This window comes from Pseudomyrmex gracilis, unplaced genomic scaffold (assembly GCF_002006095.1).
Source record: "Pseudomyrmex gracilis isolate BER0280 unplaced genomic scaffold, ASM200609v1 scaffold_64, whole genome shotgun sequence".
Classification (NCBI taxonomy): Eukaryota; Metazoa; Arthropoda; class Insecta; order Hymenoptera; family Formicidae; genus Pseudomyrmex; species Pseudomyrmex gracilis.
Window position 1 is genome coordinate 615,182 of NW_018020648.1, and position 20,279 is coordinate 635,460.

The 20,279-nt window shown below is 39.0% G+C and overlaps 1 protein-coding gene across 2 annotated transcripts in view; it reads right to left on the reverse strand.

Annotated features, from left to right (window-relative positions):
• Positions 1-3,010: 3,010 nt before the first annotated feature.
• Positions 3,011-20,279, reverse strand: part of LOC109854380 — a 131,406-nt gene continuing 114,137 nt past the window's right edge. For both annotated transcript variants that reach the window (XM_020427425.1, XM_020427424.1), the window contains 4 exons: positions 10,990-11,227; positions 10,360-10,746; positions 10,029-10,280; positions 3,011-9,938 (listed from right to left, as the gene is read on the reverse strand). In XM_020427425.1, the coding sequence (XP_020283014.1) occupies positions 8,130-9,938; positions 10,029-10,280; positions 10,360-10,746; positions 10,990-11,227 (2,686 nt within the window). In that variant the 3' untranslated portion in view covers positions 3,011-8,129. The remainder of the gene's footprint in view (positions 9,939-10,028; positions 10,281-10,359; positions 10,747-10,989; positions 11,228-20,279) is intronic.

Below are 20,279 nucleotides of genomic sequence, written 5' to 3' on the forward strand. Positions count from 1 at the left end.
CGACGTGTAATTTGATGACGCCACCATGTGTTAACATGTGGCTGTTAAATACATGTATATTTAAAAAAAATATATACTAAGTAGCAAATATATGTATATTAAAAAAAATTAAATATATATATGTATATTAAAAAAATGAAATATAGTGTATATATAACACCACGAGACAGTTTTATAATTTATGTAGTAGACGTGTGATGCTATTGATATTTTAAAATAATCCCTTGAGATTCGATATCTTCATCGAATTCAAAATTACGGCGGTGACGCCGATTCTCAACGATTCTCGCGTTTCCCGCCGCAATTTGTTGACGTTCGAACGTTCGAGCGGAATTGCGATCGCGATCGTAAGTAGCGACCGATAGTGGGTCGGCTCGAGTTTGCTTTTCATGTCGGTTCTGCACCGATGCACGTGTATACATCACAAACTAGAACTACACGATGTGAATATAGCACGGAAAAGAACCCTGGACATGGGTATACTCACCGACCAGCTTCTCGCAAACTTGGCGACGTAGTTGCCACAGTGCGCCAATAAGTGGACATAGCGCTGGCGAACAGAACGGAAAAGGACGATAACGTTAATTTTTGTTGATTGAGTTATCTTGGTATTACAGATTTTTTATACAAAATCTCGATACAGTCCCGCCTTTAGATTACAAAAAAGCAAAACGGTATCGATTCTTGGTGGCTATATGCGACTTTTCGGAATCGATTTTTTTTCCGTCTCTTTTATATTTTTTAAATTGTTTCTTTTCCTTTTTGAAAGAAAAAGAAGCACGACAAAAAATCGGAATTATTCCGATTGGAATTGACATTTATTTGGAAACGTCAAAAGTCGAACAACGTTGCTTCGACCACTTCAACGTTACAACAACAAAGAATAACGCGAGAAATTAATGTCTTTTTTTCAAATACATGTCTCTGTCACTGGCAGAATGATCAGTTTTCTTTTATTTATTGATATATTTCGTGTTTCATATGTAGAGAAAAGCCACGAGCAGCTTGGCTTTCCGATGTGATGACACGTGTGTGTGTACGTCATGTTTATATACATGCATATGTATATGTATATATTTATTTTTCTCATTCACTTACTTTCATTTACAAAAAGACTAACGATCGTCGTCGTCCACGTGGGCAGCTACTCGCCGAGCGATCGCGTGTAACCACGTGGATTATTTACTTAAAATTATGCTCCTATAATATATATATATTTACTATACATATACATATATATACACGTGTATGTATATATGTGTATATATACGTACAAAACTACGACATCTTGGAATCGAGTGGAATGACAGATACCATTTATCGATAGTATCTTATATGTGTATCTTATATTTTCCTCCGCACGCAGCTTTTCTTTGGTGACGGTGAATTTTGCATTTACCGATCGCAGCGAACTTCGCAAATAACGCGCGCTTGTGTGTAACGACGCTTAAGCAACAATTTTTTTTATTTTTTCCCACTTTATATAGTATACCTCCTGTAACTTAATTAGCGACAAATACCGAAAAGATTGTATTTGTATAAAGACAGTCTGGTGTACCAGTTGTGGCACACTTTTCTTACGTATTTTCCGAAACGTTTGAAAAAAAAACTACTTGATTCTTCGCACGTAAGTCAACGCACGTTGAATTACGACCGCAGCGTAAATGTGCCAAAGTGACGAATTCTTTTCGAGAAATGCATTTCTCGCTCGTTTGACGTAGAACGATCTTATCGTTCACAATTGCGCGATTGTAAAAGAAAATAATTACCGTCACCGCGGAATAGCAATCAGTCAATGGGGTGTGGGATTTTCGCGAACACACATATACCACGCGCACGCATTCACACACACACACGCGCGCGCGCGCACATACACTAACACACATGGACTTACTATATTTCTACGTACATAATTATACACACTTTGATCGTACAATACTGTAATATCATATGTATATATATATATATATATATTTATATATATATATATATATATATTTATGTATAGCGTATTGATATAATAATAATAATATTATTAATATCGCTCTAGTAACTCGCCCGCGAGCATTAACCGTGTGTTTTTGTTCATCCTCCTCGTATTTGTCAGGTAAATATGTGTGTAATTACTTAATTATACAATTACTTTGTTCACACAAATCGAATGTACAGTCGGTCCCGGAAGTATCCGATCGTCTAAAAATCGTCCGATCGTTCGAGAGTCAATTTCATTCTGTGCGGAGAGTAAAATGTGAGACACAGACGGAAAAAGAGTGTGATCGAAATATATTTTTAGAACAAATTTGTCAATCCGTTTTCTAAGATACACGTAAAAGGTGTTTTCTATCGTTTGAGATGAAATTCTCAAACTAAGCTGAAAAATGCGCTCGCCTAAAACAGACGATGTACCAGCGCGACTAAAAACAATTTGTAAAACATACTCGAGTGTAAACTTAAGTTAACGGCCGCGTAGTTTTGTCAATATTATTTTTTGTAATTTTCCAATTTTTTTCAAACTTGTTTCGATGTTTCGATTCAAAACCATGTTGCAAAGAAGTAAAGTGTTTTTTGTTGAAAATACATTTTGAACCTCTTTGTGTATCCATAGCGCAACTTACGACTCGACGTTATTTTTCTTAGGCGGCCGAATATTTTCCGGACCAATTGTATGTATGTGTATATGTGTTTATGTTCTACACACACATATACACGTAGATATATACATACACAAAGTGTCCCCGCGTTCTTTTCTTTCTTCTTCATAGATACACACACACACACACACACACACAAAATATTCCGTATGTATATATGTATATATAAAATACACAGATATACACCTCCCGCGTATTTGTATGTACACACACGAGAGATTAGTTTCATGCATTCATTCAAATTGTATGTACGCATAAATTTCGTAACAATTAATCTAACAATGAGAGATGATTCATGACAACGATCACGACGACCGATTTCTTTTCTTTCCTCTTTAGCAAGAAATCTCAGCGATTCTTAATAATTTTTTTTTTTTTTTTTAATACAACTCTGCGTGAAAAGGGACGGCGAAAGACGGAGAAGATAGATCTTTTGAAACATGAAACTGTCCACGTGATGTTTGGGTGTTTTATTCGAATTCACAAAAAAACACATCGATCAAGATTCTTCCTTAAGAGAATTTTTTTTTTTTTTTATGATGACAATTCGTGAAATCGCTATAATATACAAGTCGCTTACTTGATTGTTTTAAACAGCGACATTTTCAAAGCCACGTTTGTTGATTATACAGCTTGTTGTAAAACTCACCGCATCTTAACAACAGTCTGTAATTACGTTTTTGTTTTGTTTTGTTTTGTTTTTTTTTTTTTTTTTATTCAAAATACACGCATTAAAACACTTTAATTCTCACACCAACATTTCACACGTCATTGCGCGAACGCATCTATTTGCAGTTACTTTTGTCGATAACGTTTAATTATATCAAAACAGAATATATGAAAATAAAACAAGATCTCGTGACGCTGTATGGACCACAAATCATCGTTGAATTATGTAATACAGCGCCTCACATAATTTTTGGGCGTAACTTTTTAATTACAAAGAACGCTTTGCTTCACCGCTTAATAAGTAATCATCATCAAAAGACGCGTGTAAAAATGTGCGGTTTCAAAAAGCTTCAAAGCAATAAAGCGGTGAATTGAATTTCTTTGGCTTATCAAGCCGTTTTTGTTTTTTGCTTCACGAAAAATATTAAAGACGCAATATTTCTTTTGCAAACGCGCTAAGCTCAGCTTTATACAATATACAGATTTCGAATATCTGGTAACTTCTGGTAAACATATATATTTGTCGTATACGTAGTGAATTGAGATGTAATTTTGGTCAGAGGATAAAAATACAATTATAAATAAACGTCGAGCGCCTCTCGAGCGCAGAATCGAATGCGGCAGGCATCCCCGATACACATGCGAGCGGAGGCGGAAAGCGATTAATACGAACGAGTTTTTTTTATTTTTTATACGCTTTATCCGGATAATTGACACGACGATATATATAATTGGAATAAGAGAGTGAGAAAGAGAGAGAGAGAGAGAGAGAGAGAGAGAGAGAGAGAGAGAGAGAGAGAGAATTTTTATTGAGAAAAAATATTCAATTGACGAGTAAAACGCGATGAACCGTGTATTACCGGTTTGATTGGCCCATTTTTTGTGTGTTTATTTTTTTAACTTTTTTTTATACTTGTTATTTTTTAATAATATTTTATAAGCGGTACAAGATATATCGAAAAAGCGAGAATCAAACAACAATCTCAACGATCATCTCGCAACGAGTTGAATTTCATTTCACGAATCTGCGAAGTGGAAAAAATTTTTTCTCAAGATCGTTCCTTTGTGTAAATCGAGATTGTTAGTCAAGACATGGGTAAGTAAGAAATTGCGAACACAAGGAAAAGTGCGACTAGTTTTGGAGAAAAGTACCCGAACGCGCTGGTGCTATCGAGATCGAGAGAGAGTTTTTTGGTTATTTGAAGGCTTTGCGAAACAACACGCGCACAAAACTTCTTTTTTGATGAATACATATAATATATATTATATATAATATACATTTTTAAAGTTAAGAGAAGACACTTTAGAAAACTCCAATTTTTCTTTATCTTTGTGCGTCGAACATTTTGCGCGATAATTTTTCATTAAATTATCGTTTCGTGTAATATTGAAGAAGTCAAATTCGAAAACTTGAATATGTATACGTGTCTCGTCGCTTATTTTATTAACATGTGGTTTTATATGCACGAAAGAATTTACAAACTAGTCATTTGGGTACCTTTGTCCAACTTCAGTCTTGAATATCAGTCGGGCACAGAGAAGGAGTGAGAGAAAGAGAGAGAAAGAAATAGAGAGTAGGCGATACGAAAGAAAAAAAGTGCATTTGATTCTTGTTCAGATATAAAGTTAGAAATGTCTTTTAGGAACATTCGCTTTGGTCGTAGTGGAGGGAGAGGGTTTTAATAAACATTGGAATATTCCGCTTAAATTTAATCTACACAGTTTGCGTAAATACGTAAGGCGAGAACGTAACTTAATTTCATTTTTTTAACAACTTCCCATGAGTAGTTGAAGTAGAGAAAAGCATTAATACTTCGATTTTCCATGTTTTTGATGAATAATGACGTCTTCGTATTATACTTTTTTAAATAAAAGGCCAACACGAGACTAAATACAGGATGTCTGTGACTAGAAAACTATAGATCTGAGGAAGATCCACAACACAAAGATCAAAACGTCTGACTTTTATCGTTTCAATAACGATCTACAGGTTTTTTTTATACACACGGACATCCTATATTTAGTCTCGTATTGGTTTTTTATTGACAATTTTTTTACGAGCAATTTTACTTCTTATATACTTTTACTTTATTTTACTTCTTGTATACTTTTCAATCTCATTTGTTTACCGCGGCATCTCGTTTGCCGTTTCCAGTGTTACGCAAACAATTCCGTCTCAGAATTGTTCTCTCGACTCAAAAAAAAAAAAAAAAAAAAATCAAAATCAAATGCTCTCTTTCGTTCCACATCGCGGAAAATTTCATTATCTGATATCTAAATATCAGCGTCGCGCCACACTGACTTTCTTCTCACATTCGCGAACATTCAGTTGTACTTTTCTTTATTTTTTCCCTGTATTCCCCTTTATTTTTTCTTCACATCTTTTATTATTTTCTTGAAATAACAAGAAAAAAATTTGACTTTTAATCTCGAGAAAGAATCACAGAAAATATATTTCGTTACGGTTATTCAGTTTCTTCGTATCTCTGCGCGGCGGGACTTGTCCGTCGAATAAAAATTAGTTTCTTTTTTTTCTCTATAGAGTTTGTCAAAATCAATTTTCATACGATCTTACGCGCAAGACTTTGACTTTTCGTTCTATTTGCGTTTTTTTGTCATATATTTGATTCAATTGACATGAATTCTGGATTCCTACGGCATAAAAGTGAGAAAAAGAGAGGAAGATAAAAACAATCGTTGATTAAACAATCAGTCAAGCAATTGACACAGAAGAATCGTTCGATCGCTCGTTCGTTCGCTCTCTCATAGAGTATGTGTGTGTGTTTGTTTTTTTTTTTTTTCCCCTCATGAAGACCGTCACGCAAAATAATAAACGCATTCAAACCTGGCGGTCGGTTTGAAGATAATAACGTAAGACTAGAGTTCAACAATACATGCGGTTTTTACTCGCCGTACAGACGCAGTTGATGAAGTATAAAAATATAAACATCTAAAAATGAAAAAAGCAGGACGTCGTTACAGACGTAATTAATTACGTTTGAGCGTGTGTGTTTCTACGTATGCGTACGTATATAGAAATTTGAATTCGGAAAACACATCAAAAAGAATTTTTGTTTTTTTGTTTTTTTTGTTTTATACGAAATAAGGAAAGATAGTCCGTCAAGAAGAACCACCCCATTAGGCTGCGTTCTTCTCTCTTTCTTTTTTGCTTACAAATGTGTGTTCTTTTTTTTTCGTGAGATTTAATTGTTCAAAGAAGACCTTTACGTTCTGAAGAAACGTGGCGAAAGTGTGTCCACTCGAGTAATTTCGGATCTTTCCACTGTGATCGACTTAAAACTGCCGCTTAAAAGTTTTTTTCAAACCGTTTTCGAAGTTGAAAACGCACGCCGGGAGCGTGGCTGGACTAGATAAAAAGATAATCCGCGACGCAATTATTTCAACAATCATCTCCGAACCGAGCGACGAGAGATTTATCATCGCGCATGTGCAAGTGTCGCTCTTAACGCAAACGTAAAGCACAATTAATCAATCTGACGCGCATCTCCCCCCATTTCCTCGTTTCGCCTTAACTAGCTCGAGAGATGAGAATATTTGATTTATATATTTATTTATTTATTTATTTATAGGTATATATATATATAGTGAAAAAACTAATCTGAAAATATCCCGAGAGAGTTTCTTCGAAAGGTTCGAGATCGTTTCAGATTAATTTCAGAATAATCGCAAGTTTTCAAGAAGATCGCAATATTTCTAGGAAATTCGGAGAATACTGCGACGGAGAGAGAGAAAGAGTGAAATAAACAAGATGCTCAGAATGTCCTAAAAATATATATGTTTCCGACGAACGTTCTCTTACCTCACGCGTCCTTAAATCGTCGTTACTGAAACTCGCACATCGACATACGACAGAGCTCACATAACTCGACTCGTTTGTTTTTTTTTTTTGTTTTTCATTTTCTTCTACTTACAAACTATTCACACGTACTCGCGTATACACTATAGATCTTTTATATTGTTGTGTATATATATATATATATATAATGTGCACATGTGTCAATGAAGATGTACGTATGTATGTCCTCTAGTGTCTCTGTATACATCTGCACTCTTGTATAATTTTTATTTTTTTTATATATATACATATATATATATATATATATATATATATATATATGCATATAGTAACGAGAACAACATTAATGATTTTTACTGGTTAGGCTATTTTTTAATCGGACAATAAATAAAATAGTCTATGTGTATACAGCATACATTCTCGTTTTCTGTTTTGCTCTTCACAGGCCGTGGGTGTCCCACACAATAATAAAACGTATCGACTCTTGTGTAATCGTTACGACATAAAGCACTCAATTGACAGAAAATCATGGTCTTGTGCGAGGATATCTCCGAAAGAAGAATTCAATTAAAAATTCAATTCGATTCTCACTCAGTAATTGTACATTGTATATTTTATAGATAATTGGTTTACTCGAGCAAATACATTCATTCGAATTGACTTGCTTTTTTTTTCTTTTACTTTATCGCGATATTATTAATAATTGATAATTAATTCCGCAACGGGAAAGTTAACAATCCCTCGTCGAGAGGCTGAAATTTACTTTATGAAACTTTTAACAACCACATTTTCTACTAATTTTTGCGTTACGACAGCTCCAAAGTCCCGAATATTTCTGAAACTTGATTAGCTCTCCCCTCTTCCCTTTCTCCGTTTTCACAGGAATTGTACTGTTTGCTCGAATCTTAGCTACTGCAGCAGAACAAGTTCTCGGGCCACCAGCTGCGGAGACCGAGCTTCTTCTCGGAGGAATCCTCGACCACTAGGACGTATCACTTGATCTCTTCTCTGCTGGGCGACCTTGGCGGGTGTGGGGACAACGGTGTGTCGTTCGGATGCCTCTTCGGCCGGAAGCTAGCTGTCAACGAGGATATCCACCCGCTTTGCGAGCCGTGTTCGTGTAGAGAATCGCTGTTGCTGTTGCTCCGGGTGCTGTCGATGCTCATGCCGGATTTGATTCGCGAGAACAAACCGGGCGATGATTTTTTCGTGGTCGCGGGTGAGGAAAACAAAGCGGAATGTTTTTTTCGTGACTTGGACACGTCCTTGCAGAGCATCGAGTCAAGACTGCCGGTATGAGGACGCTCTTCCGCTTTGTTAGGATCTAGCGAGCCCAGCAGTATGGCGGCTTCCGCTTGTTTCGCCATCTTGGAAATGTCCTCCATACTGGCCGAGCTTCTTCTAATCTCAACCTTGCCGAGATCCTCCTCGATGTCGCAGATACTGGTGTCGGGATTGACTATGATCTCGGGTTGTTTCTTCGGACGTACGTCGATCTCCTGAAACTCGATGTCCAGATTCTGCCGCGTCTTCACTTCCTTCATACTCTGCGACTTGCCTTCGGGATTTGACAAGTTTCTGCGATGTTTGGAAAACGAGCTGTCAGCACCGGCCGCCGGCAGAGCCTCCAAAGAAGTAGACGATCTCTTCTCTTTAGCAAACACCGTTCGCCAGCTTTTGTTCTTGCAGTCCGTAGACTTGCGCACCTTCGGCAGGGTCATCGCGCGTTTGTCCACCGACGAAAGCTCCACTACGGTCGCGATAGCCGCCTTGTTGCTGTCCTTGATCGACGACTTGGCAAGATTACAACGCTTGCAGATAAATAAGGAGTTATGATGCCTCGACGACGAGGTGGTCGAACCGCTGCTTATCGAATTGCTCTTGTTGAGCGTCTTCGACGCGTGTTTCGGTTTCGGACCGGGCGAGTCCTTGGAATCGAAACTGATGCTCAGACGGTCCGTGAAATTTCTCAATCGCGAAAGTAACGACTTGTTATTCGGCCCGGTTTTGTCGTCGCAGCAACATCGCAGACCGACCGATTCTCGACTACCGTGAGCATCTCTGCGACTCGATCTACTCTCCTGATCGTTTTCCATGACGCTGCTGATCTTCCTCACGTTGTTTATCGGCTGCGAGCGGGCCTCCGCCGCGACGACATTGCCGTTTCCCTCAGGCGTTTTGCCCTCGATTTTTACATCTAAAAAAACTGACTCGTCCTTTTCTATCTCCTCGACGATCCGCGTGCCTTCGGCAGACCTCGCGCTAACCGGTGAACTCAGGTCGCTGCCGAAGTTCTCGCCTCTGCTGCGTCTTCTCTCTCGCTCGTGATCACGAACGGCCTTGGCCAGGTCGTGATTGTGATAATCCAACGAGGATTTTTCCCGGCTGCCCTTCCGACTGCCGGGATAACTCTTGCGACCGCTGGTCCCAGACAGCGACCCCTCTGTGGAGATCTTGAACTTTAACGTTTTCTCGCTGATCTCCACCTCCGTCGCGGTTTCCGGATCGGAACTCTCGATATTCTCCACGTCTTCCATCATCAAGTTTTCCGTGATGTCATCGTCGGTCGAGCGTGAGCGCGAATGTACCGTGCCGGCGGACCTTTTTGAGCGCACGCTGTGCGACGATGTGGACTTAATGACGGCGGACGAGCCACCGATGGTGCCGCCGCTCGACGCGTTAGGCAGGGCTGACTCTCCGACGTCCACGACGCTCTTCCGATGATGACGCTCGTCTTTGGCAGCTTCGTTCAGTTTGCGATAATACTCCAGAGCTTCTCTGACCGGTTGAACTATGAGATCCTGAAACAAATTTTGGAATTTTGTTCCAATTCGTGAATTCAATGTAAATAACTCGTGCGAGTATTGTCGAGTGGAAAAAACATAGAGTACCTGCAATTCCGGTAGAAGTTCGCCAAGAGCCTCGAAGAGTGGGAGGAGAACTAGGCCGATGAAGCTAACCTGGGACGACGGTTTGGTCACCTTATCGCGATCCATAAAGGGTGTGACCGGAAGACCTTCGAGCTTCTCCGCGTCGCTCTGTTTAAAGAATTCTTGAAGCAATCTGTCCAACCACGGCTCCGCGACTTCCATCGGACGTGCCTCGTTGCTTATGTCGGCCACTTTGATCAGAATCATGGACAGCTGCAAAACGCAAAAAAAAATTAAATTTAAAAAATTATGCAAAGTGATTGATTTTTATTTCAATTGCAAACAAACTCACCAGATTTATGTGCGCCTTGTTGGTGTAATCGAATTCGGGAATGGTGTCGGTAAATTGGCCGAGAATCTCGTTGTGTCGGGCCATGTCGGTGGCCAGAATGCACCGTATAATGCCCTCGCGCACTATTCTGTACGTAGGATTGTCCAATGACGCGAGAATATTGCACTCCGGCGCTTCCAGTACCCGGAACGCCACGGAACAGTGATGGTTCTCCAGAGGTGAGATATCGTTGTAGCGTAACGCCAGCTCGGTCCGCGCGTTTATCTGGTAAATATTGTTGTAGCCTGGATGGTCAAGATCGTGGCAGATGCAGGAGACAATCAATACGAGGACCTCGAGGTCGCCTATCTTTGATGGCAGGTCCACCGCCCAGGCTATCGCGTACATCTGCGGCGAACATGTTAATTTTGCAACAGTGAAAAATGTCCGATCCACCCCACGGATCTGATTAATTAAGGAGATAGAGTTTTAGATTTTTTTTTTTTTAAAGAAACCTCAACTGTTTTTGTTTTTATTAAATAAATCGTTCAAAATAAATTATGTAAAACTGGTTTTTCATTAAATAATTAACATTTGTAGACACTGGTATTCTACAAATCTTGGAGCGATATAAAGGCAACGTATATTTACCATTTGCGCCACACAAAAGCAGTGCCTGAAATTGTGAAACGGCACCTCGTTGTAGTTATTGTAAACCTCGTAGAGGAAGTTTCGCAAAATCGGCAAGGGAATGTTGAACTTTTGAGGTAGGTCTAGCTCGACGAACATCGTCTGTAGCATCAGCAGCAGCTCCTCGTCCTCCCACTGTCGAGCGTCGAAAGCCGGCGAGCGGAGCCATTCGCGTACGCTCGACGAGATTGACACGTCACTGAGAATCGTACAAAGTGATACTCATAATCCATGTCCTGACAATCTGGCAATTTATACATTTTCCAATATGCTATTAATTTCACAATGAATCAATCAATTAATTAACGCGTGTTGGTGCAAAGCACCAACTAAATAATTGAATAAAAAGTGTCTCTTCTCCTGTTGCGATTAAAGTAAAATAAAAAAATATATATATTTCATTTATTTTTATTGATTATTTATATTTTTTTCTCGTTCTCTTTTATCTCGATATTTTTATACAACTGATAATTAATGTTACAATTGGAAAAATCCACGCGTGTGTGACAAAACAATTTTTTTTTTTTTTCCACCCTCTCGTTGGTATCTCGAAAAAATTCTAAACTGCACTCAATGCAATGAATAAATAATGCTTAAAAATAAATTAACGTGTAAAGTAGTTAAACTTCGAGACCGATCGATGACTCGCCAAGGATAAGCATTTGTGTGTTAATTATCACACACGAAAGTTCATTGTCGTCGATTGGTCACCTCGCTATGCGGGATTAATCGGATTAACACGTCATCACACTTTGATGAAGAGCGTCGGGCAACAGCTCTTCGTTACTTTGACAGATAATGGGTTATCTGGCACGGTCGGCTAAATCAACAACGAACCTGACCTACCGCACTGAGACGAGATCGGTAATATCGGAATATGGTGAGAATCGATTTGATGTGACACGCAGGCCACTGTATGTGTGTGTGTATGTGTATCAGCGAGGAATTCTGCTCAAGAGATGCAAAATATATGCAAATAATATAAATTTTATTTTTCGCACAGCCGCGTGACTACAGTGATTGGTGATCGTTTTACACTAACGCGTCGTAAACTCATTAAATTCATTCGCAATCCGATATTCGCGTATGAAATTTAAATATCGTGACGAAATATATAAATACGTAATTGCATACATATTTTCGTATAAAGTGTTACTTACGTGTAATTAATTATATTATACATTTAAATTTTTCATCCGGTGAGATGCGCGCGTGTTCAAAGATTCGATGACTCGTTATTGATCAAAATGATGGGCGATTTCGACGCAATCGATTTTTGATCAGCAAAACCAGTTCTCTCTGCTCTTTCTGCACGTATGTGCGAGTCAAAATGTAAAATTCAATAATTTCGTTCAATTTCTCGCGCTAATGATATTTTTTTCTCCGCGAACCGAAATTCTGATTATAATTATGAATTCTAATTACAAATTTCTCTATGTATAAAAATTTGATCGCGTAAAAGTGTATTTACGCACACAGCGCGAATAAAAAAACAAAACCAACCGAATTTTGTTTAAAAAAAATTACAAAAGTAAAAAACCAAAATCGTTACCACGTAAAATAAATTTTTTCATAAAAATGTTTTAACAAAACTGTGTTTTTATCGCGTCTATGCGATTAGCGCTGAGAGTCCTTGGCTTTCTCTCTCTCTGCCAACATTTAATTTGTTTTTTTAATTATCATTCAATCTTAGTGTTTAATATTTTATTTTTCGTTTCTCCTCTTTTTTTTGGTTGTGTTTATCATTTGTTTGTTTTTATGCGGTAAATTTTGTTTACTGTATTAACTTTTTCTTTTCCCTCATAATAAATTTTCCTAATCCCTACTTTTTTAAGACCTCATTGGTTTCAAACTTTCTTCATATTTTGTAATAAAAAAAATTGCACGATGTGCAGCCTTTGTATCGGATGTCCCAGAAGCGTCTTCTCTGTGTTTTCTCAGTCGCGGCACAGATTGGAATCGTGAACGAAGCGTTTGCGCGAAAGACATCTTTACGGCGACGCGGGCGCTTATTTACTGACAACCGCTAATTGGCAATCCGGCACGTCGAATCGCGGCGCGCGCGATAATGCGCTTTGTGACGCGTTCGCCATTATACATGGCCTAACCATGGCGGTCCTTATTACCTAGATAACGGTAGCTTAATAGCATTTCGCGGTAACGCGACAGAGGCCAACGCCAACCGCCGTCGTAGCTTCGCTCCGAAACCCGCGAATGAATGGAGGTGCAATGTGTGAGAGCATCTTCGGGTGTGTTCTCTTATTCCTCTCCTGGACCGTTTATTTTCCGCGGCGCTCTCTCTCTCTCTTGGGGATGTATTCGCGCCGGCATTCTTGCGCGTTCTTTCTTTCTTTGCCAGAGCTTCCTTGAATTCCCTTCGCATTTGCACGCGACTCGGAAAATGCGCACAAAAGCGTTCACGTTCCAATTTGTGTTCGTAAATCGTGCCGTTCGCGCGTCAAACATAATTACCGCTATGTAAAGTCGGTTACTTACTTTACTGCAGAATTAATATTATTTTTTTTTTACGTGTACGCGTGTTATTTTTCGCGGAGTATATATTTCTTTTTTAATTAAACATGCGTTTTAATTCAAGCGTTTTTTCGCACAACCAACCTTTTCCTACTCGGTCTTCCGCGACGATAAAATATCGCGTAATAAAAGGGCTCTGGGAACGAAACTGGAAGGAAAACGATTATTGCATGCGGAATTTACGACGCGGAAGTCTCGTCCGGAAACGCTTCAACTTTTCCCTCGCTGCTTTAAGGGTCATAATCGTTCGCGAGGAATCGCTGGTAAATTGCGATAAAACGGAAGCCCCGGGTTTAATGTGCCGTGCAAAGTCGCCGCCGAGTAATAAACGCTTCGAAGAGACAGAAAACGTGTTTTGTCGCGCGAGTAAATATCGCCCCAAACGAACGCAACGGCGCAATTTGCATGTCGATGCAAAGTGCGTGACTTGCCACTGCGCAACGTCTTTGCGGAAACACACACATCGCGAGAAAAGTATTTCATTCAATCGACGCGGCCGACGATCTTCTTTTCGCGCGACATTTAATAGTTTTTCTAACAAGCGGCAGATTAAAACGGCCAATTAGTACTTACACACAATGTGCGTGATTATATTTTTGAAAAATTATAATTTTGTATTTATTCATCTTCGAGATGTTTCGCGCGCGCGAATTTAATAACAAAATAAGATACAAAAATAAAAAATAGATTTTCAAAGTATATGTACAGTTGAATACATGTACAGATTTTCGAAGTATATAAATAAATTTATATTAAAAAATCTATATTTATTTGTTTTAATATAACTGCGTTATTATACACACACACATATAACGCGGTTGTTTAAATAAATAAATGTAAATGTATTCCCGTAAAAAAAGTTTTTAATTGTGGCTCAAATAATCCAACTATTAATCTTTTCTAATGAGATTACCGGAGAACTAAGAAGAAGAACTGAATTATACAACGTGTCGGTAAATCTCCGTTAATAGCAGGTTACATAACACTTATTACGTAACTTCATGATTTTCATAATAGGAAAAAAAATTAAAATTTAACATTCGGTAGAAAAAATCAAGAACTACTATCTTACATGTGATAATTTATTTTTGTTCTTGTTTTTTTTATTTTATATTAATTACATCAAAATGTTTTGCTTCGTTTGAGAATAAAATTTCAAAGAGATCTAACTTTTGCAAAATTAAAACAAATATCGTTACAAAAAACTACATATTTTTACTGGTTAGAACAAAATCACACAAAAGTAGCTTTATTTTAATTTTAAAGCGAAATAATTTTGGCAAGAACATAATTCGTTTGCATCACTTCGAGTATACTCAGAGAATTACGGCTCGTCTCTCGTTCGAACGCATCTGCGAAACTAAAAGTGCGAAACAGGATTAGATCCTTGAACTGCCAAAAAGTAACTTCTTGACGCGAGAGAGAGAGAGAGAGAGAGAGAGAGAGAGATCTTCTCAAGATATTTTTAGAGATTTAGAATTCAATTTTGTTAATGTTTCTTTAAAAAGCTTCTCCTCGACTGATATAATAAATCACGAGAGTTTAATTAGCGATGAAGTTGAATACGCGCGCGCGCGCGCGCATCATCTGTCATCATAGTGTTACACTTCAACGTCGCGCTTAATGAGGAAGTTTCCGGATGAAAATTTACAGCGCGCGCGTGCGAGATGCCACATTTTACGCGATTATAATAACGTTTAAGAGAGATAACTGCGTTTGCACCCGCGCGCGCGCGCGTTGCTGCGATTTCGCGCGCCCCCGTCCGCGTTATTACATTCATTTTGATATTGATTCTCACAGACGTCCCATTTCGACCGATAAACTGATTACCTGCCACGTATGCAAATTAATCTCGCGATCGTGTAACTGCGCTCGGGACGCGATGTTTTAAAGCCCCCCGAGCCAAATGAACCGCAAGTTTATCGCTTCACTTGTGTCACGCTACGCCCTATGAATATAAAGGAGAAAATTACGTTACAGAGAACACACGACAAAAGTATCCCACATGTATGTATACGCAATGCATATGCAGAACGGACGTTTACGCCGCGCAAAATGTTCCGCTTCAATATTTTTTTTTCCAAATTACTCGTTTTTCCTGTCTCTCTCTCTCTCTCTCTCTTTCTCTCTCTCTCTCTCTCTCATGTCAAATTCAATCCCGTTAATTTGAAAAGTTTCGTGTAAAAAAAAGCTCAAATAAAGATTACCACACAATCCAGAAATAACAAACTTTCTTGCGCGAGTTGAGGCGCGAGAATAAATGAAAAATTTAAAATTTAAATTTTACTTCGCGCCATCAGGACATCTCGCAGAACTTCCTGGCTAGAATTTATATACATATTGTATATATATATATATATATACAATTAAAATTTTTAATCCTACTTTTGAACTTTTTTTTCGGTCTTTTTCCAGCACCTCCTAAAATTCTCTCGTTAAAATTAAATCACATAAAACTCTATGTTTTGTTAAGTAGCATATTAGCAGACACGGTGGCAAACTCACTCGAAAAAAGATGCTGAAAAATTTTTAAACTTTTTTTAATATTTTACAATCGAATAAAATTCGTCAGACTTTTGAAGTGTCAAAAATAACAAACGGATTATTTTATCGACTATGAAAAATAAACGGGCGAAAAAAATATTTCGTACAAAATTTACGATACATATCTTTCTAAAGAATTCTCTCTCGAATTGAACACGCGCTGAAATCGTCGTAAAGATTTCCCGACATCCTCGAAACCTACGCGAGAAAACCAACTGCATGTTCTATAAAGCGCTCCACAACGTAGAAATCTTTCTCTTCTTTCTCTCTCTCTTTCGAGGGGGTGGAAGGTTAAAGTTCTTCAGGATCTCTCTTTATAGCACCTGGCTTGTTGCCGTATTAATGCATGTGGAATTGCGCGCGCGTATTAAGGCGCTTTAAAAACACACACACACACGCACACATACATACACACAACAGCCTCACTTTGTTGCTGCGCTTGCAACGATGCGCGTAGGCGTCGTGGAGAGAATACGGATTTTACATAATTGGATAAAACTAATTTTAATAAATGGCTCAGTATCCACATACGTATATAGAGTTTTCATTAAAGAAGATTACGCGTCTAGTGCGCGCAACATATTATCTCATATATCGAAATAAATAGATTTTTCAGTTAAAAATATACTTCAGAAGATTTATCACTAAACCTCTTTCTAAATATGCGTTCAATCAACTCCGATTAACATTTCCGTATTTAGAAAATCTTTATTTGTTTTTTTCTATCGTTTCTTTCCGACTTTTATTTCAGTTTGGTTTTTTTAAATACTATATTTCCAAAAACTTCGAAGAGATAATTAAATGTTTCACAAATTAAAAATTTTCAATACAATTAAAAAATTTTTCCAATACAAGTTATTTTCTCACGGTGGCTTCTTTAGTCCGATTATCTATTTATCATTTATTGAAGTTTCTACGTTATGTTGTTCTCGCGTGAAAAAATATCAAAATATAAAAGTCTAATATTTTTATGACTCTGTGCAATCTTGACATACACGAACGAATTGCTATCACTATGTTTGTCCCAAATGTGTAGATTGATGTCGAGCAGAGAGAGAGAGAGAGAGAGACAGAGAAAGAGAAAAAGAGGGAGAGAGCGAGAGAGAGAGAGAGAAAGTTTCCTATCAAGGCATTTCTGTATAGATTTGCGATCCTGCACGATCAAAGCAAAGAGCCCGAGCTCTACCGAGATGACAGCTATTCGCCACGTGAACACGAATCGCGTTTAATTGCGTTCGCGCAAACGCGCCCTCGGGCAAGTTAGACCAACGAGACATTTTGATAGACGGAAAGTACAGCTTGCGCATGTACAACGCTCGTTTGTGACCGCACGGGACGCGATCGAAGAAAGAAGCTTGACATCACGGCGAGGTAAAGGTCAAACTGCAATCTTTGATCTTTCCTTTAGCGGCGGGCCAATTGTCGTAATGAACAAAAAAAAAAAAGAAAACTCCGTCGATATCTGTGCGTTCGGTATAACTCGCGTGGGTTCGTCAATAACCTCCTTCGGTTTCGCGTCCCGTTAATGGACGGTACAACGACTCGCTTCTGCTCGATTGTTATTCCGATCTGCAATTGTCATTCTAATGTCATGCGACTGCAGCTACAATGGCTCGATTATACGCGCCGGGAGTGATATTTGATCTTCCTTCTGAATCGCGAGACGAAGAACTTCACTTTGCACAACAGATTCTGCGGCTATTATACAACTTTTCGATTTCAAACACTCGGCATAATATCAATTTGTTGCGTTTTGTCTTTGTATTATTTTGAGAGCAAGAAAGAAAACGCGATCAAAGTTGAAGGAAATTATTTCTGTCATCTATAACTCCGAGCGAAACCGATTTGAGAAAAATTATTTAAATCAGGTACCCTCCGACAGGACACTAACCGCGCGATTCAATTCCTATTTAGAGTTTCGTTCGTAACGAACGATGTTTCGTCGTCAGAGCTGACAAAAAGTTAGACGGACTATTTCTCTCACGGAATATGAGATTTCGCCTCATGATCTGAGATTTCCAAACACCAACTGCGTTTTGCACAATCAAATGGAAATCGGTAATTAATTGTCTAACGCGCGCTTGTTAAATTTAACTCCTTCCGCTTGAACGGATTGACGTTCGTTTAATTAAACGCCGACTGTCTTTGCGCAGCAAGAGATAGACATTCAAGACCGTGGGTCTGCGCGAAGTTTCGCTCGGCAAAAACGTTCGTTCTTAAATAAAGTCGCGTTTGCGAAATAACACTTGTATAGGGTTAAAAAGGTTATCGGATATGCCAAGATTCGTGTTGTACGCGTATCTTTCTATGCGAATAATTAATTTAATTCTAAATCTCGGGGGTCCCTTTCATAACTCTCTTCAAAAATCGTTAGCAATCAAAACACGTAAAACGTGTTCTGGCAGAAGATGGCGCGGAGTTTTTGCACAATTGAATTCAATAATTTAAAATCAAATTGCGTCAGATTCATGTTTTAGGGTGCCAGAAAAAAACCGATTCAGGATCGGGGTAACACGTACTTACGCCGCGATACGCCGGGAAGAAGGCAATTATAAATGTCGAACGAAACCTGCGAGCCAGGCGAATAAATTCGCAATTCGGAAGGTGGATACATGGAGAATAAATGACGACTAACTCGGGAAACCGCATGCATAATGCATAAACACGAGACGCGAATAAACATGAAATAATTCGAGCCGACTGTTGCGAGATTAAAATTGCTCGACCCGAATCCTCGACAGCGCTCGTTCCGAATTCGACGTGTTATTTCTGCCGTGCGCGCGACGACGAGACTTTCATATCTTCCGACGCGAACAGACGAGATACCCATTGCAATCGAGCAAAAACCGAATTAAATCAGAATTTCGCCTATGTTCGCGCGCCCTCTGTGCGCGCGCGCGAGCGCGAACGTGTATAATATCGCATTAATATTTCCCTCTGATGCTTAGAAGCTTACTCCAATTTTCCGTGTAGCGTTTTCAGCATAATCCCGCATTTGCCGCGCCGTCGTGTAACATTAAATCCAAAATAGTAATATATTTTTAGAGTTTCGAATACTCGTAAATCTAAAAAGTCAAATTCAACCCCCTAATTCCGAGTCTCTGTTTTTTTTTTTTTTTTGTTCAATATCTTTTACGAGAATTCAACTCTTTTGAACTATCACACGCGTCGTCGATGTCAGACCGAGGATTCCGAGGAATAAAATACAACTACGACGTCGTGACAATTCGCACACAAATCGCCATTTGCTCTCATCGTCTCATCGTTTCATTCTTCTCTTCGCGCGGCGAGGAATTACGCCGCGCGCAACGCCGCGATGCGCATTTTGATATTCGATACGCGACGGGACGCGGAATTGCATATTTCGCCGGACGCGAAGAATAAGCCGCGCGAGACCCATGCAGAGACCAGAGACGTGGAGGATGCAACACAAGGCGTGGTTGTTGTATGCACACGCGCGGCCTTACAACCGCATTCCGAGGCATCCGCGACGACGACGACGACGACGACGACGACGACGACGACGGCGGCGGCGGATACACGCGCGTACGTTTCCTATTTTAAGATAGGCCGCGAAGCTCGCGCGCCCTGCAACTCGTCACTTTTCCACGGTCGCGGCGTGTTCCGTCGGTCGACGCGGTTCGCGGAAATTTATGCCAGGGCGATTTCCCGCCTGCGTAACCGCGTGCGTCGTCGCGTTCTTTGTTTTTCTTCGCGGGGAAATCTCGGAAATCGTGGATGAAATCAACGCTATTCTTATTCGGATCGCGTAGTTTTCCGCGACCTCTTTTATGACAGATGTTACACGATATAAAATGCGCGATGTGTAAACAGATGTATTTAAAAAATGCTGAAAACTATAAAACAAATATGTGCGAGTAATAAAGATTCTAAAGACAATATATATTTTTCTATTTTTAACAATTACCATTTTAACATCCTTTGGAATCTGTGATCTGTGATCTTTTCCAGAGATTTACGACGTTTTTTTCATGTATATTTTATTCAGTTAATTATTACGTGCCTTTATGTAACCTTGTTTTTTTTTTCACATAACGTACTGTTTATTACGTTTTAATTTATGTATGTATATTTTTTTAAATTTATGTATGTATATTTTTTTTAAGTGTCGGCTGAAGAAGCACATAAGTGTGTTAGTGCAGATACGTTTCGTT